The 24625-nt window shown below is 36.4% G+C and overlaps 1 protein-coding gene across 1 annotated transcript in view; it reads left to right on the top strand.

Annotated features, from left to right (window-relative positions):
• The first annotated feature begins 2360 nt into the window (after window positions 1-2360).
• The window catches only part of LOC100889066, a 172693-nt gene continuing 150428 nt past the window's right edge, over window positions 2361-24625 (top strand). Inside the window, exons 1-11 of the mRNA XM_030988179.1 lie at window positions 2361-2529; window positions 3694-3964; window positions 8185-8451; window positions 10206-10478; window positions 12285-12536; window positions 13796-14056; window positions 16260-16364; window positions 17257-17424; window positions 19520-19732; window positions 22168-22431; window positions 23560-23808. Of these exons, the coding sequence (XP_030844039.1) occupies window positions 3835-3964; window positions 8185-8451; window positions 10206-10478; window positions 12285-12536; window positions 13796-14056; window positions 16260-16364; window positions 17257-17424; window positions 19520-19732; window positions 22168-22431; window positions 23560-23808 (2182 nt within the window). The 5' untranslated portion in view covers window positions 2361-2529; window positions 3694-3834. The remainder of the gene's footprint in view (window positions 2530-3693; window positions 3965-8184; window positions 8452-10205; window positions 10479-12284; window positions 12537-13795; window positions 14057-16259; window positions 16365-17256; window positions 17425-19519; window positions 19733-22167; window positions 22432-23559; window positions 23809-24625) is intronic.

The following is a 24625-nucleotide window of genomic DNA, read 5'->3' as shown; positions in this document are numbered from 1 at the left end:
CCGTTTTTACATGAAAAAAATACATAAAACAGGCTACAAAAAATCTGTCAACACTTAACTGTCTGGAATGGAATGTAGAGCCATTTTATTGCTTTGTGACGATTTACATTCACCTAAAATGTAATTCAATTGTAATAATATAGTTGGGAGAATTAAGGAATCGATCAGATCAGTTTTGCCCAATTTGTACCATGAATAATGGTCCGTTTTCACTCAAATTTTCAGATTATCTTTAATTGTACATCTAGCATTGAAGTCACCACCTTGTCATCTGAACAATGTTACCATGTCCCTTTAATTCCCAAAGGAAAAAGAGATAGACATTATTTGAAAAATTGGAAACCCATATCTTTATTGAACGTGCTGTATAAATTAGGTTCCGCTTGTATAGCAAACATATTAAAGAACGTACTTCCTTTTCTTATATGATAATTAGAAAGGCTTTATGTCAGGGCGCTTCATCGGAGAGAAAACCCGTTTGTTATATGATTGTTATTGTATACTGATATAAATGACATTCCTGGTTTATTATGGTTTATTGCTGCTTTTTCTGACTTGTTTTTCAATACAGGTCGATCAAACGATCTTATTTACTGGGTGTAAGCCACAAATATGTCTAAATAATTGAAATTTCTCCCAGGAAGCATTATATATATATATAAAAGTTATTGTCCTTTGGCGGACTAATGAATGTTAATAAGTCAAAATAAATCAGGAGAGCTTGGGTATTTGTTTCTAGTCCATCGTGACTGTGCCATGGACGGTGGACCAGTGATGGCCTGGTGGTAGAGTCGCTGCCCGGCAAGCAGTAGATGCTGATTCCAAGATTTTTTCTGACTTGTTTTTCAATACAGATCGATCAATCGATCTTATTTACTGGGTGTAAGCCACAATTATGTCTAAATAATTGAAATTTCTCCCAGGAAGCATTACATATATAAAAGCAAAATGGTGTTCTTTTGAATAAAAATCTAAATTGGGTATTTGATGATTATTTCAGATATTTAGGTATAGACTTTTGTACGGATTTGCCCAAATTGGTAAATCACAATTATAATGAAAAAAAGAAAGAAAAAAAGAAAGAAAGTCAAATGACATCGTGGTTAAGGCGATACTTAACTGTTTTTGGAAGAATCACTGTCGTCAAATCATTGTTGGTATCCAAGTTAAACTACCTTATTTGTCCCTAGCTCCCTAATCCTGGTGAAAATCTTTTGAAAGATATAAATGCTCACTTTTATAGATTTATATGGGGGGGGGGGGAGAGAAACCTGATAAAATAAGTAGAAATCAAATGTCACAAAGTTATTCAGACGGAGGGGTTAAAGGTAAAGACCAGTTATGGTCAAGCGATTGCATTGTGAAAGAAACGTTGTGGAATCGATCAGAAAAGGTTGATCATCTAGCATCTAGCATCTGCAAGGTTCTGGAATAATCAAAATGATAAGAAATTTGGCCCATTCTTTGTAAAGTTACAAGCACTATACACAGAAAGATGTATATGGGACTACCTTATATCTCTCACAAACCATGAGAGAAACAAATGTACCAAATATATGAATTAGTAGGCGTTTCCGGGCAAATTTGTTATCATCATGTATTAGTCAAAACAAGTTCTTTCACATGATTGGTAATGAGAGCTTCCATTTCATTTTTTGAAATTGGGGCGTTTCCAATACTGGTCTTTACCTTTAAAATGATAGATATATACACACATTGCCATTCATTAAAATGTCCTACTACTACTATACTACTATATAGCTACTACTACTACTACTACTACTAGGCCTACTACTACCGTACTATACTACTACTACTATACTATAGGCCTACTACTACTATACTATACTACTACTACTATAGGCCTACTACTACTATACTACTACTATTTCTACTACTGTAGTAGGCCTACACGTATTTAATACATACTACTATATACTACTATACTTATGACAATAATATCAATAATGATAATTTCATCACAGAGAGTGGGAGAGGGTGGGAGAGGGCAGTTGGAGAGGGTGGGAGTGGGAGAGAGTGGGAGTGGGAGTGGAAGAGAGGTTATTTCTAATTCTTTCTTTAATCTTTGATTTGATTTTGTTTGCCAATTAATCACAATTGACTATTCTATGAATTATTCATATATATATATATATATATATATATATATATATATATATATATATATATATACTAGTACTAGTACTAATTAAGCTGTGACGTTTGGACCAGGGAGCTTCGAGATCCACCTCCCTAGGCCCTGAGCCAGCTGAGTGGACACAAACCTAACAAAGTCAAACAAATTTTGCGGTGCTGCCATCGCGTTGTGACACCGGGTGTGACTAGTGGAGTACGCTGAGCTGCGCAAATTATATGGTAGATTGTGCATTTAAAAGAGCATCTAGCTTTGTGAGTCGATTCATCATTGAGACCAATCTCTGGTGCACGAAATTCTTCCAAAATCCCAGGTGTAAAAGCTAACGTAAAGACAAGGGGGTAAAGAAGTACTCATCTCTCTTGGAAAGTTAGGTAAGAAACGAATTTTACTCGACGAGCACCTAGCTTCTCCCTCCCGCTAGTATCGCGGTGGGGGATGAGGCGAGAGGCGAGAGTTTTCGTATTCCGTAACCAGTAGACCTATATACCACACATAGCTGCGCTGCATGCATGTATTTCTATCCTGGCTGTGTATTAAAGTTAAAACCTGTTCTACACCACTGTACTAAACTCAACTGATTTCACTGAACTTCGGTACTTTAGTGACAATTGATGACACCTAAATAGCAGTAAAATACAATTTTTCAAAGGATAATTCAAAAATTAAAATCATGAGTCGAGCTACTGACACTGTCAAATTTACTTACAGCCACATTGGCATCATTGTGTGTATTTGTGTGTTATTTGTGTGTTGAATATTCATGTGTGCACTTGCTGCCTATTATACTAGCACATAGTGCAGCGCTAGAGGTCAATACGCATTAGCACTGATTCTCTATGCTCTGCTGGAGAGGTCTATATACCTGTCTTTGAGTGAGTGTTGGCTTGTTGGGAGAATTTCAGGAATGTTGTTAAATGCCATTTTTTTTTTTAGGGTCATGAGGTCAAAGGTCAAAGGTCACAGGGCTCATTATGTATGCAAAAATAGCTTGTGATCACATTATCATTTAGAACCAATGGATGGATGACCATCAAACTCAAGATATGTATGTTTCTTGCAGAGCCAATGAACTGAGTAGATGTTGGGGTCATGAGGTCAAAAATCAAAGGGTCATACATGTATATCAGAAATAGCTTGTAATCACAATATTCTGAGAACCTGTCAATGGATTACAATCGAACTTGAATTTGAAAAATTGCTTCTGTTTTTGTTTATAAAATTGCTCTATGACGGAGGCATCATTTTGACTGCGCTTAGTCAAAGTTCCCTCTAGTTTACGTACTGAAACGACTCGGACCTATATATGGCACTAGTATTGTTATGATGTATAGTGCACTTTCGCAGGGGGCATGCATGCTTAGGTCTTTTCGACATATGCATTAGCGTCCACTCTTACATGTATGTCTAGCGTCTATAGAGTTGGTATGAAGAAACCAATAATACAAGTGAGAAATATGAAGAATGTCAGGTGGGGGTACGAACCTGCACTAAGGCCATATATAATACATGTACATGTATTTCATATATATTTCCAGAATGGACAAGGAGTCTCGAACCTCCAGATCGACAGCACCACTTCCTTCGGTTTTGAGATCTCATGGACGGTGGTTGGAACCTGGGACTACTACATCATTACTGCCTCTCTAGAATCTGGTGAGGAAGCCCCTGGATATCCTATGAACACCACCTCAATGTCTGCACAACTGATCCATCTGTACCCTGATACAGCTTACGAAATTGTGGTACTACCTAAACTGAACGATGGAGGAGAAGGCTCACCGGATGCTACAACGGGCACAACTGATGGTAATAACTGTCATAAGAATTTCACTTACACCACGGATACACACTAACTTATTGGGGAAAGGGGTCCGGATTTAACTTTTTTAGAGTCTGTATATGCATGCTACCTTTGTAAGAGTTTTTAAAATTGGGAGTTTTTAAATGGTTGACTTTTTGTTGTACTGAGCGAGGTGGGAAGAATCGCTGGCAATTCGCTCGAAGATGTCGTTGACGAAGCTGTTAATTTTAGGCGCCCGGGGGTAGAATTTGGGCAGCCGGTGTTCCAGGTGCCTGTTAGTATTGAAACCTGCTTATAAATGTGCATTGTTATTGGAGATAACCTTTGACCCCTATATACATGTAGCTTTACGTGTGGAATTGGCTCCTATGGGTCTGGTGTTTATTGGCCCAGATTCGTCCGGGGTATATCATACAGGAGGAGAGGGAAATAATTTTTAGAATTTCATTTTCAACTTTTTTAATAGCAACTCCAAATTTGTAGTAGAGTAATAGTTGAAAAGTCTCCAAATCAGGTCAACTAGCAAATGTAAGTAAATTAAAATTTACTTCAATTGATGTTAGTGTTTATTTTGAAGTAGTCCAGTAATCGATTTGTAACACACTCCCACATAGGTTTGTCCCAAGAGTTTGAATATATATTCTCTAAATTCAGCCTGGAGTTCTTCTACTTTTAGTGAACCAATCATGCAAAATATAATGTGTCATGAGACATAGAATGATAACCTGCCAAACTTTATGTGGGATATTTAAGTTAATTTGAATTTAATTGAAATTCATGGATATTTCCTTCTTATTATTATGGAACATGGTTTGATGAAGAGGTCAGTATGTACAATAAAATGATAGATCAAACAATGAGGGAAGCCAAAAACCTAGAAAGCAAGCCTTGTGTTTGGAATGTCCATTTAATACAAGTAAAATACATCATTAATAATTTTTTCAATATGTTTCTTGTACCTTAATAATAATAAGGGATAGAATGTTGAAAAGAAAATGGAGAATGACGGTTGAACAAAAATTAAAGCATGTAAAATTGAAACATTGAAGGAGTATGGACTTATGGGCTCTCAGGTTCTTAGATGCACTGTGGTAAAATCTGAGTCATAATATTTTGAAGCATTTTCCCCCCCAAAATTGTACTAAAATTTCCTGAATAATTTTGGTTGAGAATGAATATTAACCTGCAATTTACCTGTTCCTGAATTTCAAACCTGTACAATCAACATGCATATCTGTGGATGTTACACGTGAACCACCCGAACAGAGTATAGAGATATTAAAAGGGGAACAGGTGATTTTAGACTAGGGGGGGCGTTTCACAAAGCCTTTTTTCAGTGACAAATAACAAAAATCAGTGACAAATCTGCTGATAATCAATGAGAAACAAGGATTTCAGTTGCTTATAACACAAGTTGTCATTTGTCACTGATGACAAGTTTTGTGAAATGACCCTAGGGCTGCTTAAAGGCCAGACCGCAGGGCATGGCAATCAGGACGGGTCGTTTCATGAAACCAACTCCATAACAGTCAAATCTATGTCCACGACCTATGGAGATGCCCGCCACCCCCCCCCCCACTCCGGGAATAGAGGGACAGCATGCGTGTTCCCAAAATCTCTGGCTCGTAACAAATGAAAAAAAGAAAGGGGGGGGGGAGGCAGTGGCGGATTTCTATACTATCGGCTAAAAAGATATACCGGTAGTTTTTGTCACAATCAATTAGATTTTATCCTGAATTATCAAAAGAGATTATAAGGCTTAATTCATTCAAACTGTTTGTAAAAGTAAAGACAAGTTGAGCAACAGCGTCACAATTTCATTGATCTTGTAATTATGACGGTTTTGAGAAACAATTTTAGACCAGGGGGATGTTTCACAAAGACTAAGAACAACTTTAAGTTGGACTTAACTATGGCAAGCCATTCATGCCACTGGTTGCTCTCACTGTTGGTCTCTCAATTATGATCTTTAGATGCTATTTTTTCCTTCCATAATGATCTATAAAAAAAATGTAAATTCTGTAGATTTGTGACCACGATTTAAACGTCCCTTCAGAGACCAATGCCAGTAAATGGTAAGAGCAAACAACGGCATGAACTGCCTGCCATAGTAAAGGTCAATTTAAAGTCAATCTTAGTCTTTGTGAAACACCCCCCTGACCTGCTTAAAGTCTGGTAATCTAGAACACCATGGAGGCTCTGTTTTTGTATGCCTCCGTTACGAAATAGCCGGAGGCATTATGTTTTCAGGTTGTCCGTCTGTACGTCTGTATGTCCCCTTTTTGTGATCGTGTTATCTCAAGAAGCGATTGATGGATTCCTGCCAAACTTAAGTCGTGTATGTATCTTGCAGAGCTAATGAATTAATTAGATTCTGGGATCCCAAGGTCAAAGGTCAAAAGTCACAGTGCTCATTATGTATGCAAAAATTGCTTGTGATCGCGTTATCTCAATTAGAACCGATTGATGGATTCCTGTCAAACTTAGGTCATGTATGAATGTTGCAGAGCCAATGAATTGATTAGATTTTGGGGTCACAAGGTCAAAGGTCACAGGGCTCATTATTTTGCATAATAGCTCATGATCACATCATTAGAACCGATGGACAGATTACCATCAAACGCAGGTCATGTATGTATCTTGCTGAGCCAATGAACTGATTAAATTTTGGGGTTATGAGGTCAAAGGTAATGGGGCTTATTTATATATGCAAAAATAGCTTGCGATCGCATTAATATTAGAGCCGAGTAACGGATTACTATCAAACTCAAGACATGTAAGTATCTTGCAAAGCCAATGAACTGATTTTAGATTTTAGGGTCATAAGGTCAAAGATAAAAGAGTCATACATGTATATAAAAAATAGACTGTAATCACGATATTCCGAAAACCTGTTCATGGATTACAATTAACCTTGAATTTGAAAAATTGCTTCTGTTGTGGTTTGTGAAAATCGCTGTATGGCGGAGGCATCATTTTGGACTGCACGCAGTCAAAGTTCCATCTAATTTCATTTCATTTCTTAAAAACGGTATTTGACTCCCCCTTGATAATTCTTCACTATTGGCAGGGCTTTACACAAATTCTTTTTAGGAGGGGGTCTGGATTCTGGTGAAATGTGAGGAAGTTGGAGTTGCACGCAGGGCAGAGGCATGGTTGGTGACTGTGAGCAGTCAAATAGCTCTCATTAGGGACTTTTAGATTTGCACGTCAAAAAAGTGGACGTGTGACGCCCACTATGTCGACGCAGAAATCTATAAGTCCCTATTTTTTTTATCTTTAGATCCGATCCAGAATGCTCTGGATGACAAATTAAACATCTGCAGAAAGTGGAAACATTGCTAAAAAACATCTCTATGAGTCCATTTCTGTTGGAGTACTTTGTGCCGTTCATGAATAGAAAATAGAAAATAATCATTGTAAATGTAGTCTCTAAGTTGGCAATGCAGTGTAAACATTTGTAATTGGACTTTTTTCATGTATAAATTGGCAATTTGCTGTTGATGTTTTAGTAATTGTGGTTCATACTGCTTCATTTCATATACGTTTTAAAGGGATAGTTGAGTTCTGTTGCAGAGGGCGCTACCCAAAATAATTTTTTTGTGAGATAATGAAAAACTGAGTTTCAAATTTGAAAGAACATACAATATAAATGACAAAATCATCGTTGTTTGATCAAAATCGGTTCAGAAACGGCTAAAATATCCATAAATATAACCATTTCTAATATTTGTGTCCCACCACAAACATTAGATAATTTGAACCAGCCGTTGAAAAAATGAAATAGCGCATTATACGTTTTATTCCAGCCCATGTCGGTGTTGCTTTTTCTTGTTGGTTATAATACGCACAACCAGCCGGTCCATGTATTGCTATTGTTACCGGTAATTAATTAATCAATTAACGGTCTCCGTTTTTATAAAAGTAGAGCTAAATTGGTATGATCGTATTGGCTAAATTTCACACATTTTGGGGTCTGAAATTGCCTTCATAGAAATGTTAGGTCCTAAAAGGGCACTAGAAATGTCATAAACAAGAATAAAAGCAATAACAATGTACTTTGAAGTTTGAAGGCATTTGCGGTCTGAAACAAGAACTCAATTATCCCTTTCAGTTTTTTAACTATGAAAGGGTGGAATATACAAATAATTGATGCCAATTTGACGCTGAAGAACTGATTTATTTAGTCCTTTACCATGTTTCTACTTACTTTTTCTTCCCAAAGTCTCCCGCATAGAGGTGACGGTAAGGAGCGAAACCTTTATCAGTGTTGCTTACACCTTGCCCGAGGACGAGCCATCTTCCAATCAGCAAATAAGACTTGGTCATTTCGGGAGTACATTGCAGACTTCTGGTAATCAGCCAGTAAATAATATGGGGAGCATCATCTTCAATTCATTTCCCGCTGTCTCACCGGGAGATCTACTGTACGCATCAAATGCTCCATCGAGTGACCTAACCAACTACTTGAATGAGATCCACTTCAGATATCGTAAGTATTTCTTCCAGGAAACTGGGAATGAGATAATCGCAAAGACTTTCGAAAAATGAAGCCAAGGCATTCCAGTAGCCTTGTACATCACCGGTTGTAGTGTGTGTACATTACAGAGATGTATTATATAATCCTAACATGATACAGCATAAGGTGCTGAAATTAGCCTTTCATTAGTTTTCAATAGTCTTTGCGATGTTGAATGATAGTTAAAGATAAACTTTAGTACTGGTAATGCGATTGCATTGTGAAAGAAAAGGTGTGGAAAGGATCAGAAACAGTTCATCATGTAGCATGTAAGTATTGGTGTGCACTGCAAGGTTCTGGAGTCATCAAAATCATAATAAATTTGACCGAGTCTTGGTAAAGTAACAAGCACTCACATAGAAAGCTATATATGGGACAACACACATGGTGTCGGGGCTAGTACTACCTTGATTTCCTTGTCTTTCTATGCTCATTACTTAGCCAGTATACATTTTCTTCCAAAATTTTTCGGCACATGTCATTTATTTGTAATCTTGAACATTCAGTGTAAGTTTCGTTTGATTCTGTGAAAATTTTTTTTTTTTTTTTACCAGTACTGGAGTTTATCTTTAAAATATACAGATAATGAACCGCAAAAGACATTTCAAATAGCTTTGTGCATTGTGAAAACCAAGTGTTTTACCATGAAGTTGCAGATTTTGATCATCACATATTTGTATTCATGTGACTATAATTTTTACTCCTAAAGGCTAGTTCAGATATGGCATTGTAAACTGCTGCTGTTGCCAAAAAAATACAAAAAACACTTTTTTATTACACATGTAAATGAAGGCAAAATGAGATCTGTGTTGCGAAATACAGAAATATGAAGTGTATTTCACTTCGTGTCATGTAGAAAAAAGTTACAGGTTTTCTGCTTCATATCTAAATGAGCCTTATTGGGTAAATACAGCTTTAGACAAATTTTAGATTTGTACTTATAGATTTCACCCTATCAGAAGTTTGATGGCAAGATATAATGCTAAAAATTACAATTTTGGCAAATATACCCCTATTTTGCATTTTTCAGTTCCCACATATAATATGACTCTTTGTTGCATTAAAACATGTCTTTTAATTTTCTCCGTATTTATACCTGCTTATCGAGTATACAAGTACCCCGTTTTCACAAACTTTGTTCTAGCATACAATGTGAAAATGTGAACCTCTTTAATCAAACTTACTCTTTAAAAAAACATACCCTTTATTTCAAATCCAATCCGTCATACTTTTTTTCAAATCTGCAAACGTTGAAATGTTCTTCAGCATTCCTGAACATTCTTTTTTGGAGGCAAAATGTGTCGACCGCACTTTCATGCCACACGTGTGTGTAGTGACATGTACATATTTGGGCTATGTCTACCTTGCATACAACTTTTAGCAAGACTGCGCTAATTTTTTATCATTTTTATAATTCCAAAACCTCACAGTATACACCAGGGTGGTGTTTCTCAAAGCCTTTTCTCAATGACAAATGACAAAAATCAGTGACAGATCTGCTGACAACCAATCAGAAGCAAGGATTTCAGTAGCTTATAACAAAAACTGTCATTTGTCACTGATGAAAAGTTTTGTGAAACACCCCCCTGTACTATGTTTTACAAAACTATCCTGCATATACAAATTAAGTCAATATGAAGTGATACCAGTGGGTGATTGTCTATAATAAAGTTTTGCTTTTGACAGCTGTGTTGATGATGAATATCTCTTTATTCCTTCCATCGTAGCTCCAAATCCCCCCCAGAATGTCATGGTAAATCCATCGCCAGGCAATGCTTTTGCAGTGACCTTCGACCTTCCAGCAACTGGTGGCAACTATGATGGATTTAAGATCCGTGTCAACGACGAAGTGCGGGAGACTCTGATGGGCAGTGCCACGACTTCAGTGATCATCGACGGTTTGGCCCCAAATACGCCGTATACGTTCGATGTGACGTCTTTTGTGGGTATCGGCGGGGATGAAGCAGAAAGCGAAATCTTCAGTGACACCCGAATTCTAGGTATGAGGTTGGGTTTTTTCACATGATTTTATTTTTCAAGTAAACTGTATGTATGGGCATGAAAAGACAGGTTCTTGAGGTCAGATGTTTTAAGTAAGGTTACAGGAACATTGATAAATGTGCACATGAGGCATATCATAGATGCAGTGGCATTCGATCATCTTGTTTCACTTGTTTCATGTTTTCCATACTATATCTACTTTTTCTTATGTAATCTTCTGATCTGTTTCTTTTACAATTGTATGTAGGCCTATGTTGTTAACTCATATCCTGCCATGAGACTGCTAGCGCGCTATTGTTATAGTGCTCTGTGCACGCGAGCGCGCTATTGATTGATTCCTTCGTTCATGCTAGCGAGCTACAGTTTGTCTGCTTTGTGCACGCTAGCGCGCATATGTAATAACAGTTATTGTTCATGCCCATTGCACTGTGCTGAGTGCTTTTGCAGCGCTATTGAAAGTACCATCGCGTGCATCAGATTATCGGCTTTGGATTACGCGTCTTTGTATACAACAGTCAGATTGGAAACATATGGAAATATCATTTTTCCTAATAAGAGATAAAACATTGGTTATTTGGTCTTGTTTAAAGTTTAGGTATTTGTTTTGGGGTCAAATAGTTGAATTGTAGTTAAAAAGGGAAATAAAACAATAAATATAATAAAATAAATAAGTTAAAAAAATCAATGAAATACATGAGAAATTATCAAAACAATAGATAACATAAAGAATACCCTGGCTCTTCCATTTTGTTGTTATTGTATTATTATTATTATACGGGGGGGGGGGGGGGGGGTCAAATTGACCCCCCCCCCCCCCCCCCCGGTAAAAGCCTGGTCTGAAATAGCCCGGTTAAAATAGGGTTACAGGTAAGCATCCCTTGGGATGGATATGCGTATATTAGAAATGTTTCTATTATTATTGTTGATTTTTTTAAAAACCTAATTAATATTATTACTATTATTTTTGTTATTATAATTAGTAGTAGTAGCAGTAGTAGTAGAACTAGTAGTAGAAGTTGAGTTGATTTTATTGACTTTTTCGACCCCCTTTTGGGTATGAGAGTTCCATCAAATACATAAACATATTGAGGTATACGTGTAATGTAAAATGAGAATGAATAATTTGTTCATAAACTATAGTATACAAAAATTATAAAAATAAGAAAGTGATAAAAAACCGTACATGTAAAATATATTCCAAATCAAGCAGTGAAGGTGGCTTAAGCTACTCTATCACTACTTGATATTACTTCCTTTAAAATACATACATGTACATATCTATGTTTGAGTTCTGAGCTCTTTAGTTTAATAATGAGATAAAATGCGGGACAATTATATGGATTAGGTAGCAGTAGTAGTATTTCTACTATTACTCCCCAAGCCTGGAATAATTTTTTTTTCATGGGGGCTCTTTCCCTCAAAATTGCCCCGTGAGCCTTCTCACAGGGACTCTTATAGTAATGCTCTTTTTTAATACAAATTTCCATTGAATTGGTACCCATGATACTCCTAAATTATCAGCTTTTTCATCAGCATTTATTTAAGTCAGCATTTTCCCTCTTACAACTTTACAAGTTACATGGGGTCCGTTACTGACTTTCATCCCGTGATGACATTCTCTCCATTTCTTCCTGTTCTGCATGTTTCGGTCATTGCAATCGCCTCTAGCTCCAGCAGATATGCCGCGGAAGCGTTGACCCCGGTACTACTGGCGCGGTATAGCCGCTGCTGACGGTCGCACTGCACTGCAATGTTTGTATCGGTAAACATTTTTATTGTTGTTTTTATTTGTGTTACTTCCGCAGTGAACTTTAACCTCATCCTGAGAGAGGAGACAGTCCTTGGTCTATCTTGGGGCCAACCTGTAGGCACGGACTATGACAGTCTTCGGCTGGAAGCATCTTTTGGACTGAACAGCAGAAACGTGGACCTGCCAGCTGAATCTCTAGCTTTCAACTTGACCCAACTTACTCCCGGAACCGAGCACACTGTGTCTCTTTACAAGAAGATGGGCGAAGACAGAGGGGATCTCATCACACAGAATACATTTCAGACATGTAAGTTTAAAACTGAAAGGAAAATCTGACCCTTGTATAGGACTCCACGCTACCTTTTTGTGAAGGTGGTCTGGATTGACCTTTAAAGTCTGTATGTATGAGCCCTATTTTAACATGAAAACGTTGGGGAGTCCGGACTTGTATTTTGGGCGCCCGTGAGAATCCGCTCTTTCTGAATCTGATTTAACTCTTTATATGCCATATACAAATAGTCTCCCTCTGCCATATTGCATTATCATAGGATAGATATAACAAAGCATTCAAGATTATTAACTGCTTTCAGTGCAAGATTAATCTATATTGGTGTTAAAAAAGATGTCTTGGAGCAAAACAAGACTGGAAATGGGTAAATTTCCAAAGCCATTGTGTTGCGCAAAGCAATCCTTCAGTCAATTTGCACAAGTGGCAAAACCAGAGTGTCGGCTCAGTCAATAGAGCGTCCGCCTCACAACCGGGAGGTCATGGGTTCGAATCCCGGCCACGTCATACCAAAAGACGTTAAAAGATGGGAGTTGGTGCTACCTTGTTTGGCGTTCAACAATAAAGGGATAGAGCAACGTCGATCTTGCGCTGCTCAGTGGCTGCCGGGCTCACGATCAATTGGGCAAAAAGAATTTTTCTTTCGGTTTAATAAAATTTGGAGTGGACTATTGGGCTATTATTATTATTGTTATTATTATTATTATTATTATTATTATTAGTTCCTGGATTACAGTAGTAAGACACCATAAATGTTATTAGAAATAAATGGTTTTTCCCGACTCAAATCACATTATGTATGTGCAAGAGTAAGCAATATTTGAAAGCTCCTACAGATACGAAGGTGGGATGGGCCCACAGCTCATATCTAGGATCATAATTAGAATTTTTCATCCCGGTCATTTTTTTATGGTTATGTATATTGACCATACCGTAAAATGGGTATATTTTTGCATCGTACAGTATCCAAGCAACTCTGCGCATACCATACCCATTGTTTTCTAATGTGGCCAGGCATACTGCTGGACAGTGTGAAAAAATACAAGGCACGACATCGCAAATCCCCTTTATTTTATAAAACAAAGTAAATAACGGCTATCCAATAAAAGCATAGGAGGGTGTAATTTACATTATTTGGACTGCAAGAGAGTTTATATTTCCCTTATGCTCATAAACCCTTGGGGAAAATATAATTCCTTTCCATGGTCTAAAGAATGTGATGTTACACAACCTGCCAGTCAATATTTGCGTAATACATTTATTCTCCTATTTCTTTCCAGTGCCTGCCACCCTGGATGCAAGCACCATCACCTTCTCTGTGAAGGAGAATGGTGACCTGGTATCGAACTGGAGAGTTCCACTAGGAGTGGTGGATTATTATGAGGTTACTGTCACCCCAGGGGACCTGGTCTTGAACATCACAGCGAACACGTACACATTCACTACTTCTCTGGTCCCGTCGACCACTTACACGTTCAGCATCAAAACTTTTACGGGTGGCTTTGAGTCGACAGGCACAGCTACGGAAAACAGACTTACAGGTAACTTGCAAAGATTGGTTTCTACTGGGCATTGATTGACATAGTGCCCAAGGCATTCATATTGTGAACCCTATCAATGGTGATCTAACAATTTGCTTCACGTTTTATTTATCAAAAGCACAGGATGAGGGTTAGGGTTGCAATTTGGTATCAGGGGGGAGTAGGGGCTTCTAAAAATATTAAAGTGTTCCAATCCCTAAAACATAATGTCTCTATACTATATTTAAAGTTGCTTGTAAGTGTCGGCTTGCATGGTGATGTTGATATACAGTAGGTTTGCGGGTGCACCATGTGAGAGAGAGAGAGAGGGTTGAGGAGTCCTGAAAAGGACTCTGACTCAGTAATCTTTCTTGGGGGTGTGGTAGTCCTGAGAAGGACTGTTTGTTATCTTTCTTAGCATATAGTTCTAAGGAAAACTATAGCGCTTGGAGAGGATGAGTGGCTCGACGTTTCGAACAGGTTGACTATCCGTCGTCAGGACTCAGAACTACCACACCCCCAAGAAAGATTACCGAGTCAAAGTCGTTTTCAGGACTCCTCAACCCTCTCTCTCTCTCTCTCTCTCTCACATGGTGCACCCGCAAACCTACTGTATATATTTAAAGTGTTTAAAGGACTTTACATATTACTTCTGTATAGAGACATTGCAAGTTCAAACACAGTCAGTAAACATAAACACATGTTGTGAGTAGACCCGCACATGCTCCCTTAGAACAGGACCTACACGGAAACTAAGCCTAGTTCCTTGTGTGCAATTTTTCATCAGCTGTTAACCCATAGAATGTCAGGTAAAGTTTTCAATGTTTATTTTTATACATTCTAGCTGTACACAAATTACCAATGCTAACTAATTTCTGCAAAAGTTGACTTACAATATGTATTTTAGTTTTGTATATGTTTATGTCTCTCTATATTTTTAACTTGTTTGTAAATTGAACATTTTCAGCCTGCGAGCTGCTTGTTTGATGTGATTTTTCAATAAACCAAACCAATTCAATTCAAAATTTAGGTGACTGTTACACTTTAACTGTTAAACTGAACAGTATTTTAGCCAAATAAAGAAAAGATGAATCTTAAAAGAATTATTGACATATTGTACAGGGTGTGAGATGCCGTCTTTCTTATGATATCAATCATCATTGTTAAATTCTTTTAATTTTTACCATGATACAAACCTGTCAGTAAAATCATTCCAACAATGATAAAGGCTCGGTCACCATTTCAAACTGCTACGAACGCCATACGATTGATTTTCAGACAATGGAAATTTGGGAAGACAATGGAAAAACGGAGATTCGTACACACCTTTGTGACCGTACCATAAGGCTATATGTCACAATGAGCTAATATCAGGGGGGTGTTTCACAAAACTTGTCATCAGTGACAAATGGCAGTAGATGTTATAAGCTACTGAAATCCTTGCTTCTGATTGGTTATCAGCAGATTTGTCACTGATATTTGTCATTTGTCATTGAAAAAAGGCTTTGTGAAGCGGTTCCCAGGATTCTTTTGTTGTAACCACTTGCCATTTCCTCTGTTTTCTAGCCATTCTCTCACTATTTTCTCAGCCTTTTTTTTTTACTACTATGGCATTCAAATTCAAATTTATTCAACACTCTTCATAATAACATTTAAAACATACAAATACAGAATGAAGGTATTAAAAAAAAAAAAGTGATAACAAATACGATGGCAATTTATAAGAGCATTTGGGATAGGCAGAAAGGAGGGATTCCTTATATAAAAGCCTACCCCTAAAAACACACATACAGGAAAACAAGAACAAAAGAACAGAACAAAAAACAAAGAACATACTTAAACTTACTATCATGCACGATCAGAGTAAAAAAAAGTGTCAAAATTTGCCCATGCTATTAATACTGATTATTATACTTATTTAACAGATATTGTTTATATTTAATTTTAAAAAGATTGACAGTTTTTAATTTCCTGAGGTATACTATTCCATATTAATGGTCCTTTAAAAAATAATGAATAAATAATAATGAAATTCTGTTTTGTTGCTTAGATTCCTCTGCTTTATCGCTGGTTTGTAGCAAATTGAAGGGTGGGTTTATAAGATATCTAAGTTATTAAATAGAAACAGCAACAAAACAGCTAATTCTGTGTTTTCTAGTATTTGTTTCCCTGTGTGTACATGTATACATATTCATATCTTGATTATTTCTAAATGAACTTGCAGGCCCTGCAGCCCCAGGAGGCATCGAGATTACTGCTTACTCAACTGGAGCCGATATCGATTGGACAGATGTTCCCGATGCAGAAATGTATCGTGTTATTCTCAAAAGTAAATTGAAAGCAGTATTTAACAATGCTACAATATTCTAGCATTTTTCAATCATGGGGAATCATATCAACTCAAATTTTCTAGTCCCAGTCCTACAAAAAGTCTATCATTTGATGATGATAATAATAATGACGATGATGATGATGATGATGATATTGATGATAATGATGGTGATGATGATAATAATATTAATGATAGTGATAATAATATTAATGATAGTAATAATAATAATTTTAAAAATGAAGATGATGATAATACAATGAACACCGATATTACTCTTTTCAACAAGGCTATCACATGGTGCTACTGAATGCCTTAATTTGTGAATAACAGTAAATAACAATGATAATGATATTAATAATGAGAGTGATGGTAATGATGATGATGATGATGGACTCTCGTTTTTTTTCTTGCCGTTTTGTGGTGCCCAAAATCATCTTATAACAATAATTACAATAATAAAGAAACTGATAATGATAATAATAATAATAATAACAGTAATATTAATGATAACTAAATGATAAAAATAACATTAGTAATAATAATATGAATATATTTGTAATAGTGGTAATTGTTATAATAATGAGGAATATATTCATAATTAAGAATAAGGATTAGAAATATAATAATATAATGACAATAATTATGATAAAAATAATCCTTGTAATATAATAAAAAAAAATAATAATAAGGGAGAGTTCTCCACCAATAGGATGGAGAATTTATGCTGCTAATGGGTTTTCTTCATAATGTAATAGTTGTAATAACAAAAATAATAATAGCAATATTAATGATTGTACCAACATATATGATGGAAAATACAGCAAAAGCCTATTTAGAAAGGAAGTTCTATAAATTGTTCCCATACTTCTGTCTTCTCTGTACCAACCAGATTCAAGCGGTAGCACTTTGTCTGATGATATGTACGATGGACCTCCATTTGAGCCACAGGACTTGGAAGAAGCAACTGCCTACTCAGTTTCCATCACGTCGATAGACACAAATGGAATTGCTGGAGAACAGCTCACTGGCAGGACCAGCACCATGCCCTTCACGACAAGTAAAGTTTCCTTCACAGGGGTGTTTCACAAAAATCCTAAGTCAAACTTAACTCTAATTTGGACTTAAACATTATGGAGAGCCATTTCTAGACTTTGAATAAAATATATTCAAAAGCAAAAATTCAAGTATTTAAACTTTTCATAAAGTCCACATCCAGAACCTGAAATCTCTTTGATAATAGAAAATTTGAATGATTTGAATCAACACTTTATCCCTTCTAAAATAACTTTTGCAAAATATTTTCAAAGATGCTAACGGCTTTCCCTAATTGCTAAGTCTAACTAGAGATAAGTTCAACTTAGACTCTTTGTGAAACACCCCCCCTGTAGTAACAAAAAATTTATAATAATTGACCCCTTCTGTGATAACAAGATTACATATTTCATGTATATACATATGTATATAGGAAATAAAAGTCATAGTCTGCCTCTGAATAAACCTGGAAAATAGAACAAGTTGAAATAATTGAATAATTCTGTAAAACTTCAAAAACTTGGAATTTTCACCCGTAGGGCTTCAAAATATTATCCAGCTTTTGACTGGCAGGGGGTGTAATATATAACATTCTTAGAACCGTTGAAAGGAGTTATATTTTCCCAAAGCGCACAGCGCTAAGGGAAAAATATGGTCACGAGGGTTTAAAATTTAGGGGGGGGGGGTCAATTTTTTTTGCACGAAATTATTTTCATTTTTACTTGAGAAAACGAAACAAATTTAGAAAAAAAAAGTGAAAGAAAAAAAAAAAATTAAATAATAATTTGACAAAAAAATTTTTGGACAAAATAATACCAAGGAAAAAAACAATTTGAAAAAAATACTGAAAAAAAAAAATTGACCCCTGGTATTGGTGTAATTTGTGTAATTAGTGACACACAGTCCTCAAGAGGGCGACATGCATTGATAAAAAAATGTTCATTTCACCAGCTGGTTAATATAACAATTTTACGATCCTCGCAATCGATATCACGTGACGAGCTCTGGACCGATCACATCTAGGTATCCGTCTAAGCTATCTAATATTTTGAAATACATAATGCCATGAGAGGGTCTGGATAAATTTTATGCTTGCAGCCCTCATTTAGTATTCAAAAATAGCTTGTGATCACATTATCATGAGACCCACTAGACAGATTACAATCAAACTCAAGGCATGTATATGTATCTTGCAGAGCCAATGAACTGATTAGATTTTAGGGTCATGAGGTCAAGGGTCATGGGGCTCATTATGTATGCCTATAAATAGCTTGTGAACGCATTACCATTAGAACAGACAGATGGATTACTAGCAAACTATCCATCTAGTTCTGTGTGATATCGGATGTTGAATAACAGTCAAGGATCATAGTGTAGTCTCTAGTTCATCGAGGAGCTACGGTTTCAACCATGATGTGAAAAATATGCAGGGGGGTGTTTCACAAAGATCTAAAGTTGAACTTATCTCTAAGTTGGACTTAAAAATTATGGAAAGTCATTAGCATCATTGAAAATATTTTGTTAAAGTTATTTCAAAAGGCATTACATGTTTATTCAAATGAGTCATATTTTCTATTATCAAGGAGATTTCATGTTCTTGATGTGGAATTTATGAAAAGTCTAAAGTACTTAAATTTTTGCTTTTGGAAATATTTTATATTTAGGCTAGAAATGGCTCTCCATAATTTTTAAGTCCAACTTAGAGTTAAGTTCGAATTAGGATCCTTGTGAAACACTCCCCAGCTCCTCTTTGTTTTCAGTACTGCATCCCGCATGTAGATTCTTACAGGGGATATTTTGACAAGATATGCCTGTCACAATGTATAGTTATTTGTTAGAAAATTTACCAGTCTAACTAGTGAACGTGTCTTACTGCATGTATCCATTACAAACTTTATGCCCATTTGTTGCATCCTAGCATTGTACATGCAAACTCAAGCAATGCTCAGTCAATAGCCTTTTGTTCATAGTCTCAAACACTAGAATTATATTCTACAATCGGACTAATGTTTTTGTGTATCTCAATCCATACAAGAAGTTAAAAAACTATACACTAGTCTTATTGTTGTGGATAAATCTGCATGGCAAGTTGTAATTCTTTCTTTTTGTCTCTCCCACAGTCACACGCTTTGCAGAGGTGACTTCCAGGACGGGGGACAGTATAACCCTAGGCAGCTTGACTGCGGGTGATGAGGCATCAGCAGAAGGTGGTGGTTCAGTCTTGGCTGATGTGTTGGGGAACGCAGTTATATTCGGATTATCACCGGCCAGGTGCTATAGAATTGAAGTCGCCAGAAGTTTAGCTTTAATTGATTTTTTTGAAGAATGCACCCGTAAGTATGAATTGTCTGTTTCTTTGTTTTACCCGATTGCTAAGAAAGTATTTGTATGCTTGTTCATGTTAATAAGTAACCAGGGGTTAGTTTCTCAAACCGTTGCAAGTCTAAGATAATGGACATCCCAAAGAAGTGTACGTTATTTCTACAAAACGTGTTCTGATGGGATGTCCAAGAAGTTAGACTTAGTTTATAGACGGCTCTGTCCTCTCTGACGGACTTGGTAATGAGGATCAATGTACCTTTACCAAAGAACATTGACCTATTTTTTTAACCTGGGACCTTCCAGTTACGAGACCACTGCTCTACCATGGAGCCGTCATGCTTCCTTCAATTCCTAAGATCTAGACCATCTTGATGATCCTGTTCAACAACCGTTCAGCCAGATTTTTACTTGTAGTGCCTGCTCTCATTGTGCATGTTCCCTTACAGTACCGCCCATGGTAAAATTATCTAGCGGACAAAGTTGTTTCATTGAAAATGATGTGTGTTAGTTGTATAACGCCATCTGTGGCGTCACTGCACATAATGAGCATGCACAAAGAGAGACCTGGATAATACAGCCTTAAAGGTAATACAAAGTTTTGTGAAATTTTGAAAATTGGCTGGAAAAAGATTCTTTACAATTTTGGAATATTTGTATGCCCCTGTGGATGTATTATAAGCACTAAAAAATTTAGCCCCTAAAACACTTCTGCCTCTGTGAAAAATTTAATATCAAAATTTACCGGTGCTCCTGGTAAATTTCGATAATTTTCAAATAGCGCCTACGGCCATACAATGGTAGCTGCGACCATGAAAATCTCAGAATATGTAGTTGGGCTATATAATTTTCGATCGGGAATAGCCAATTGGTCAATTTTAGTCAAGAAACATTGTTTCACAGTGAAATTAATATCTTGACCTTGGGAGGGAGTTATACAACATCAAGAGTTTATTATTTACAATTTTTCTCACTTTAGACTTGATTTCAACCGTGACAACGATCACTGAATATTGTAGGATCGCATATGCTTTCAATATGTTTATTTGAACCAAATTCATGACCCCATACCAAAACTTTGTAATACCTTTAATATAACTTTTGTAAAAGTGAGTCTCGAGTGCAAACAAAAAAAGAAATGAAGATAAACATTCTAAGGAAGGCTTTCTGTGAATTGTTTTGTCTCATGTATTACATGTATAATGATCTAGGATATCAGCATACATTGACGGATTTGTGTTATGTATTTTCGTCTCGCCCTCGAGCAAAAAGCGAGACTAGGCGCTGCTTTTCTGATGACGGCGGTGGCGGCGGCGGTGGAGACGGCGTAAACATCAAAAACTTAACCTGAGGTTAAGTTTTTGAAATTTTAGTATAATTTTGAAAGTATAAGTTTTTCTTCCATGAAACTTGGACCAAAGGGTTATCAAGTATTCTCAATCGTGTGAGTAGATTTTCAGGTCACAAAGTCAAGGTCAAAGGTCATTTCAGGTCAACAGCCTTGGACTATGTTGTGGCATCATCATCGAAAACTTAACCTCAGGTTCAGTTTTTGAATTTTTAATATAATTTTGAAAGTATAAGTTTTTATTCAATGAAACTTAGACTAAAGAGTTATCAAATATCCCCAATCATTTGAGCAGAATTTCAGGTAACTAAGTTAAGGTCAAAGGTCATTTTAGGTCAACAAACTTTGTCTATGTTGTGGCATCAACATCAAAACTTTACAAAAGGTTACGATTTAGAATTCTTATCATACTTTTGAAAGAATACATTCCTATTCCATGAAACTTGAACATAGGGGTTATCAAGGTATCATCAATCATGTGATTTAGTCTTTTAGGTGACAAAGTCAAGGTCAAATGTAATTTAAGTTCTGCAAACTTAGACTTTGTTGTAGTATCAACATCAAGATTTTGAATTTTTAGCATAATTTCAAAAGCGTGTGTTCAAATTCCATGAAACTTGAAGACAAGGGTCATCAAGTATCACAAATCATATGACGCAAATTCCAGATCACAAAGTCCAGGTCAAAGGTCATTTTAGGTCAGTAGACTTGGATTATGTTTTCACAACTTAATATGAGAATTAATAAATCAATATTGTTATTTGTTCATATTCCATTAAAGTTATCAACCTTGGTACAAATTATAGTACATAATTGTTCTGATGATTCTTAGCCAATATTCACTTCAAAATGCTGATTATATTCCGAGGTTTTCATTTTCATTTTCATTTTTTTTTTTTTTTTTGGTGGGGGGGGGGGGGGAGGGCCTGCTAATGGGCCACCTTTTCTATAAATAATGTTCCAACCTCAATTTTTCATCACATCGAATTGCGTAATGCAAGCGAGACGGCCGAGAGCGTTTACCTTGTTTTGTGTATGTATGCAATTTTTGATAACCGTCATGTCAGTTAAACCCTAATCCAAATCTGTATTCCTTTCCAGTGCCTGATCCACCTTCTGTGACCGTACAGAGAGGGAGCCCTACTGATTCACTGCTGTTGTTGAACATCACCGCACCAAGCAGTAGCAGTGAATTGGTGACATACGCTGTAACCGGTGGGGGATCAGATGTGCCTCAGACAGTCACAGACATTTCATCTTCGATCTCTTTCTCTGGCTTGGAACCGTACACAAACTACACCTTCACAGTGGTGTCTGTGTTCATGAATCTGGAAAGTTCAGAGGTCACCGAATCAGAAAGCACAGGTACAATTGAGGGGATAATGAATGAGACCTGACTCGTTTATTGAGAATATCATTTAAGTTTGCCCCTAATTTTCTAGAAATTGTCATCTATTTCTTGTCATAGAGTGGTGAAGTGTGACGTCATCAAAAATGTTTTTTTAGAATTTCTAAATTTTTTCTTCATTTTCCGAAAGAGCATAACAAATAATGTCCAACTGTCGAATGTAAAACTCAGTGTTATTTTGCTCTGGTTCAAAACATTACGAACCAGAGCAAAATAACACTGAGTTCATATAGGAAATCTATTATTCAGATGGTCATATCTCAGCCAATACTTAACATATTCAATTGTTATTTTGTGTTGTTTTGCTCTGGTTCAAAACATTATGAACCATAGCAAAATAACACCGAGTTCCTATAGGAAATCTATTATTCAGATGGTCATATCTCAGCCAATACTTAACATATTCAATTGGTTTTCTACATTTGGACATTATTTTTGATGCTCTTTCAGGTAATGTAGAAATAAATGAGAAATTCTAAAAATAGATTTTTATGATGTCACAGCTTCGGTACTCTATATCATCATTAGTTTGAAATTGACGGAGCTTTAACATTACAGGTAGTCAGCTGCAAACTCAAAATTTTCATTCATTTATTACATGTGCATAGCTTATGAACTTTTTCATTTTGATGATGTCAACTGAAGAATATGCGAAAAGAGAGAAATAAAGAGAAAATATCCTAAAACACTGCATGAAAGGACTGTCCGTCGCTTATGCCCAGAACATATCTGTTTTTGACATGCTTTCCTCTCCTTGATTCCCATTCACCAGGGGGGTGTTTCACAAAGAACCTAAGTTGAAATTATCTCTAAGTTGGACTTAACAATTATGGAAAGCCGTTAGCATTATTGAAAATATTTTGTAAACATTATTTTAAAAGGCATAAAATGTTGATTCAAATCATTCATATTTTCTGTTATCTGTGGAGATTTCATGTTCTTGATGTGGAATTTATGAAAAGTCTAAAACACTTGAATTTTGCTTTTGAATGTATTTCATTATAAGGCTACAAATAGCTCTCCATATTGTTTAAGTCCAACATAGAGTTAAGTTTGACTTAGAATCTTTGTGAAACACCCCCCAGCTCTTAGTAGTCCTTCGAACTTTGAGGCTACATTGACCACCTATACTGAAATCACTTTGGAGTGGACAGCTGTTCCTAATGCTGCAATCTACATTCTAAGACGAACCCCAGGAGATGATCAAGTTATGACTAATCAGCCCAGCCATACCTTCACCGGCTTACGGTCAAGCAGAGTCTACAGCTTTTCTATCATTAGCTCCCGCGCCGGGGACTTTGACAGTGAAGAAGTGACTATCGATGCTTCCGCAGGCAAGTACATGCAGCAAACCGAAGTGCTTGGCCGATTTTGGGGGCTTTCCTTGCAGTCAACAATTATCTATTGATACCTGAACTGGCTGTTGTTCACAATTGCACAATACATATACCCCCCCCCCCCACCCCTTTAAAAAAAATGCTCTTTTGGATTTAGGGAGGAGGTCACAACCAACCCATGCCCCCTTAAAATCCAAGTGGCATCCTTTTAAAAAACAAAACTGATGTGTTAAAGATACAAGAAGAATGTCACCCTTTTTTCTTTTTACTGTGTATCTAAATGAGGCTTAACGTGTCTGAGAATAACTACCGTATACCAATACACCACTCAAGTTGTGAAGTAAAAGACCACACTGCCCTAATTCTACATGGCTTGTTACCTATGTGTACTTCACTCATAGCAGTTCATTGTCTCATTTTAAAGATGTGTTACGATTTTCTTTTTTGATTCAAATTATGAGGAATTACACTTGACACATGAGCAGAATAAGCAAAAAATCACAACAAATATTTGAAGCTCATTTCAATGAAGTACATTCTGGCATTCATGAATAAGATTATAAGAACAGTTGTGGTGTTTAGTAATTTAAGGTATCTTCGCGAAACATAGGGCAAGAAAAGACCCATTGGATCGCTTAGGTTGAAATAGTGATGTTGGTGAATAAACCAGTTTGTAGAAACAATCTGCTCATGAGCATTTGGTTATTTGTACCAAAATGTAAAACCCAACGAGATATATACTGGATACATGCTCATGAAAGTGTTGTAATCATTATTAATTGATGTACTGGTGGTACATTCTATTAAACACAGG

Source organism: Strongylocentrotus purpuratus, unplaced genomic scaffold, assembly GCF_000002235.5.
Source record: "Strongylocentrotus purpuratus isolate Spur 01 unplaced genomic scaffold, Spur_5.0 spur5_scaffold_17, whole genome shotgun sequence".
NCBI lineage: Eukaryota > Metazoa > Echinodermata > Echinoidea > Camarodonta > Strongylocentrotidae > Strongylocentrotus > Strongylocentrotus purpuratus.
The sequence above is the reverse complement of the archived record's forward strand: the minus strand, read 5'-3'. Positions and strand labels throughout refer to the sequence as shown.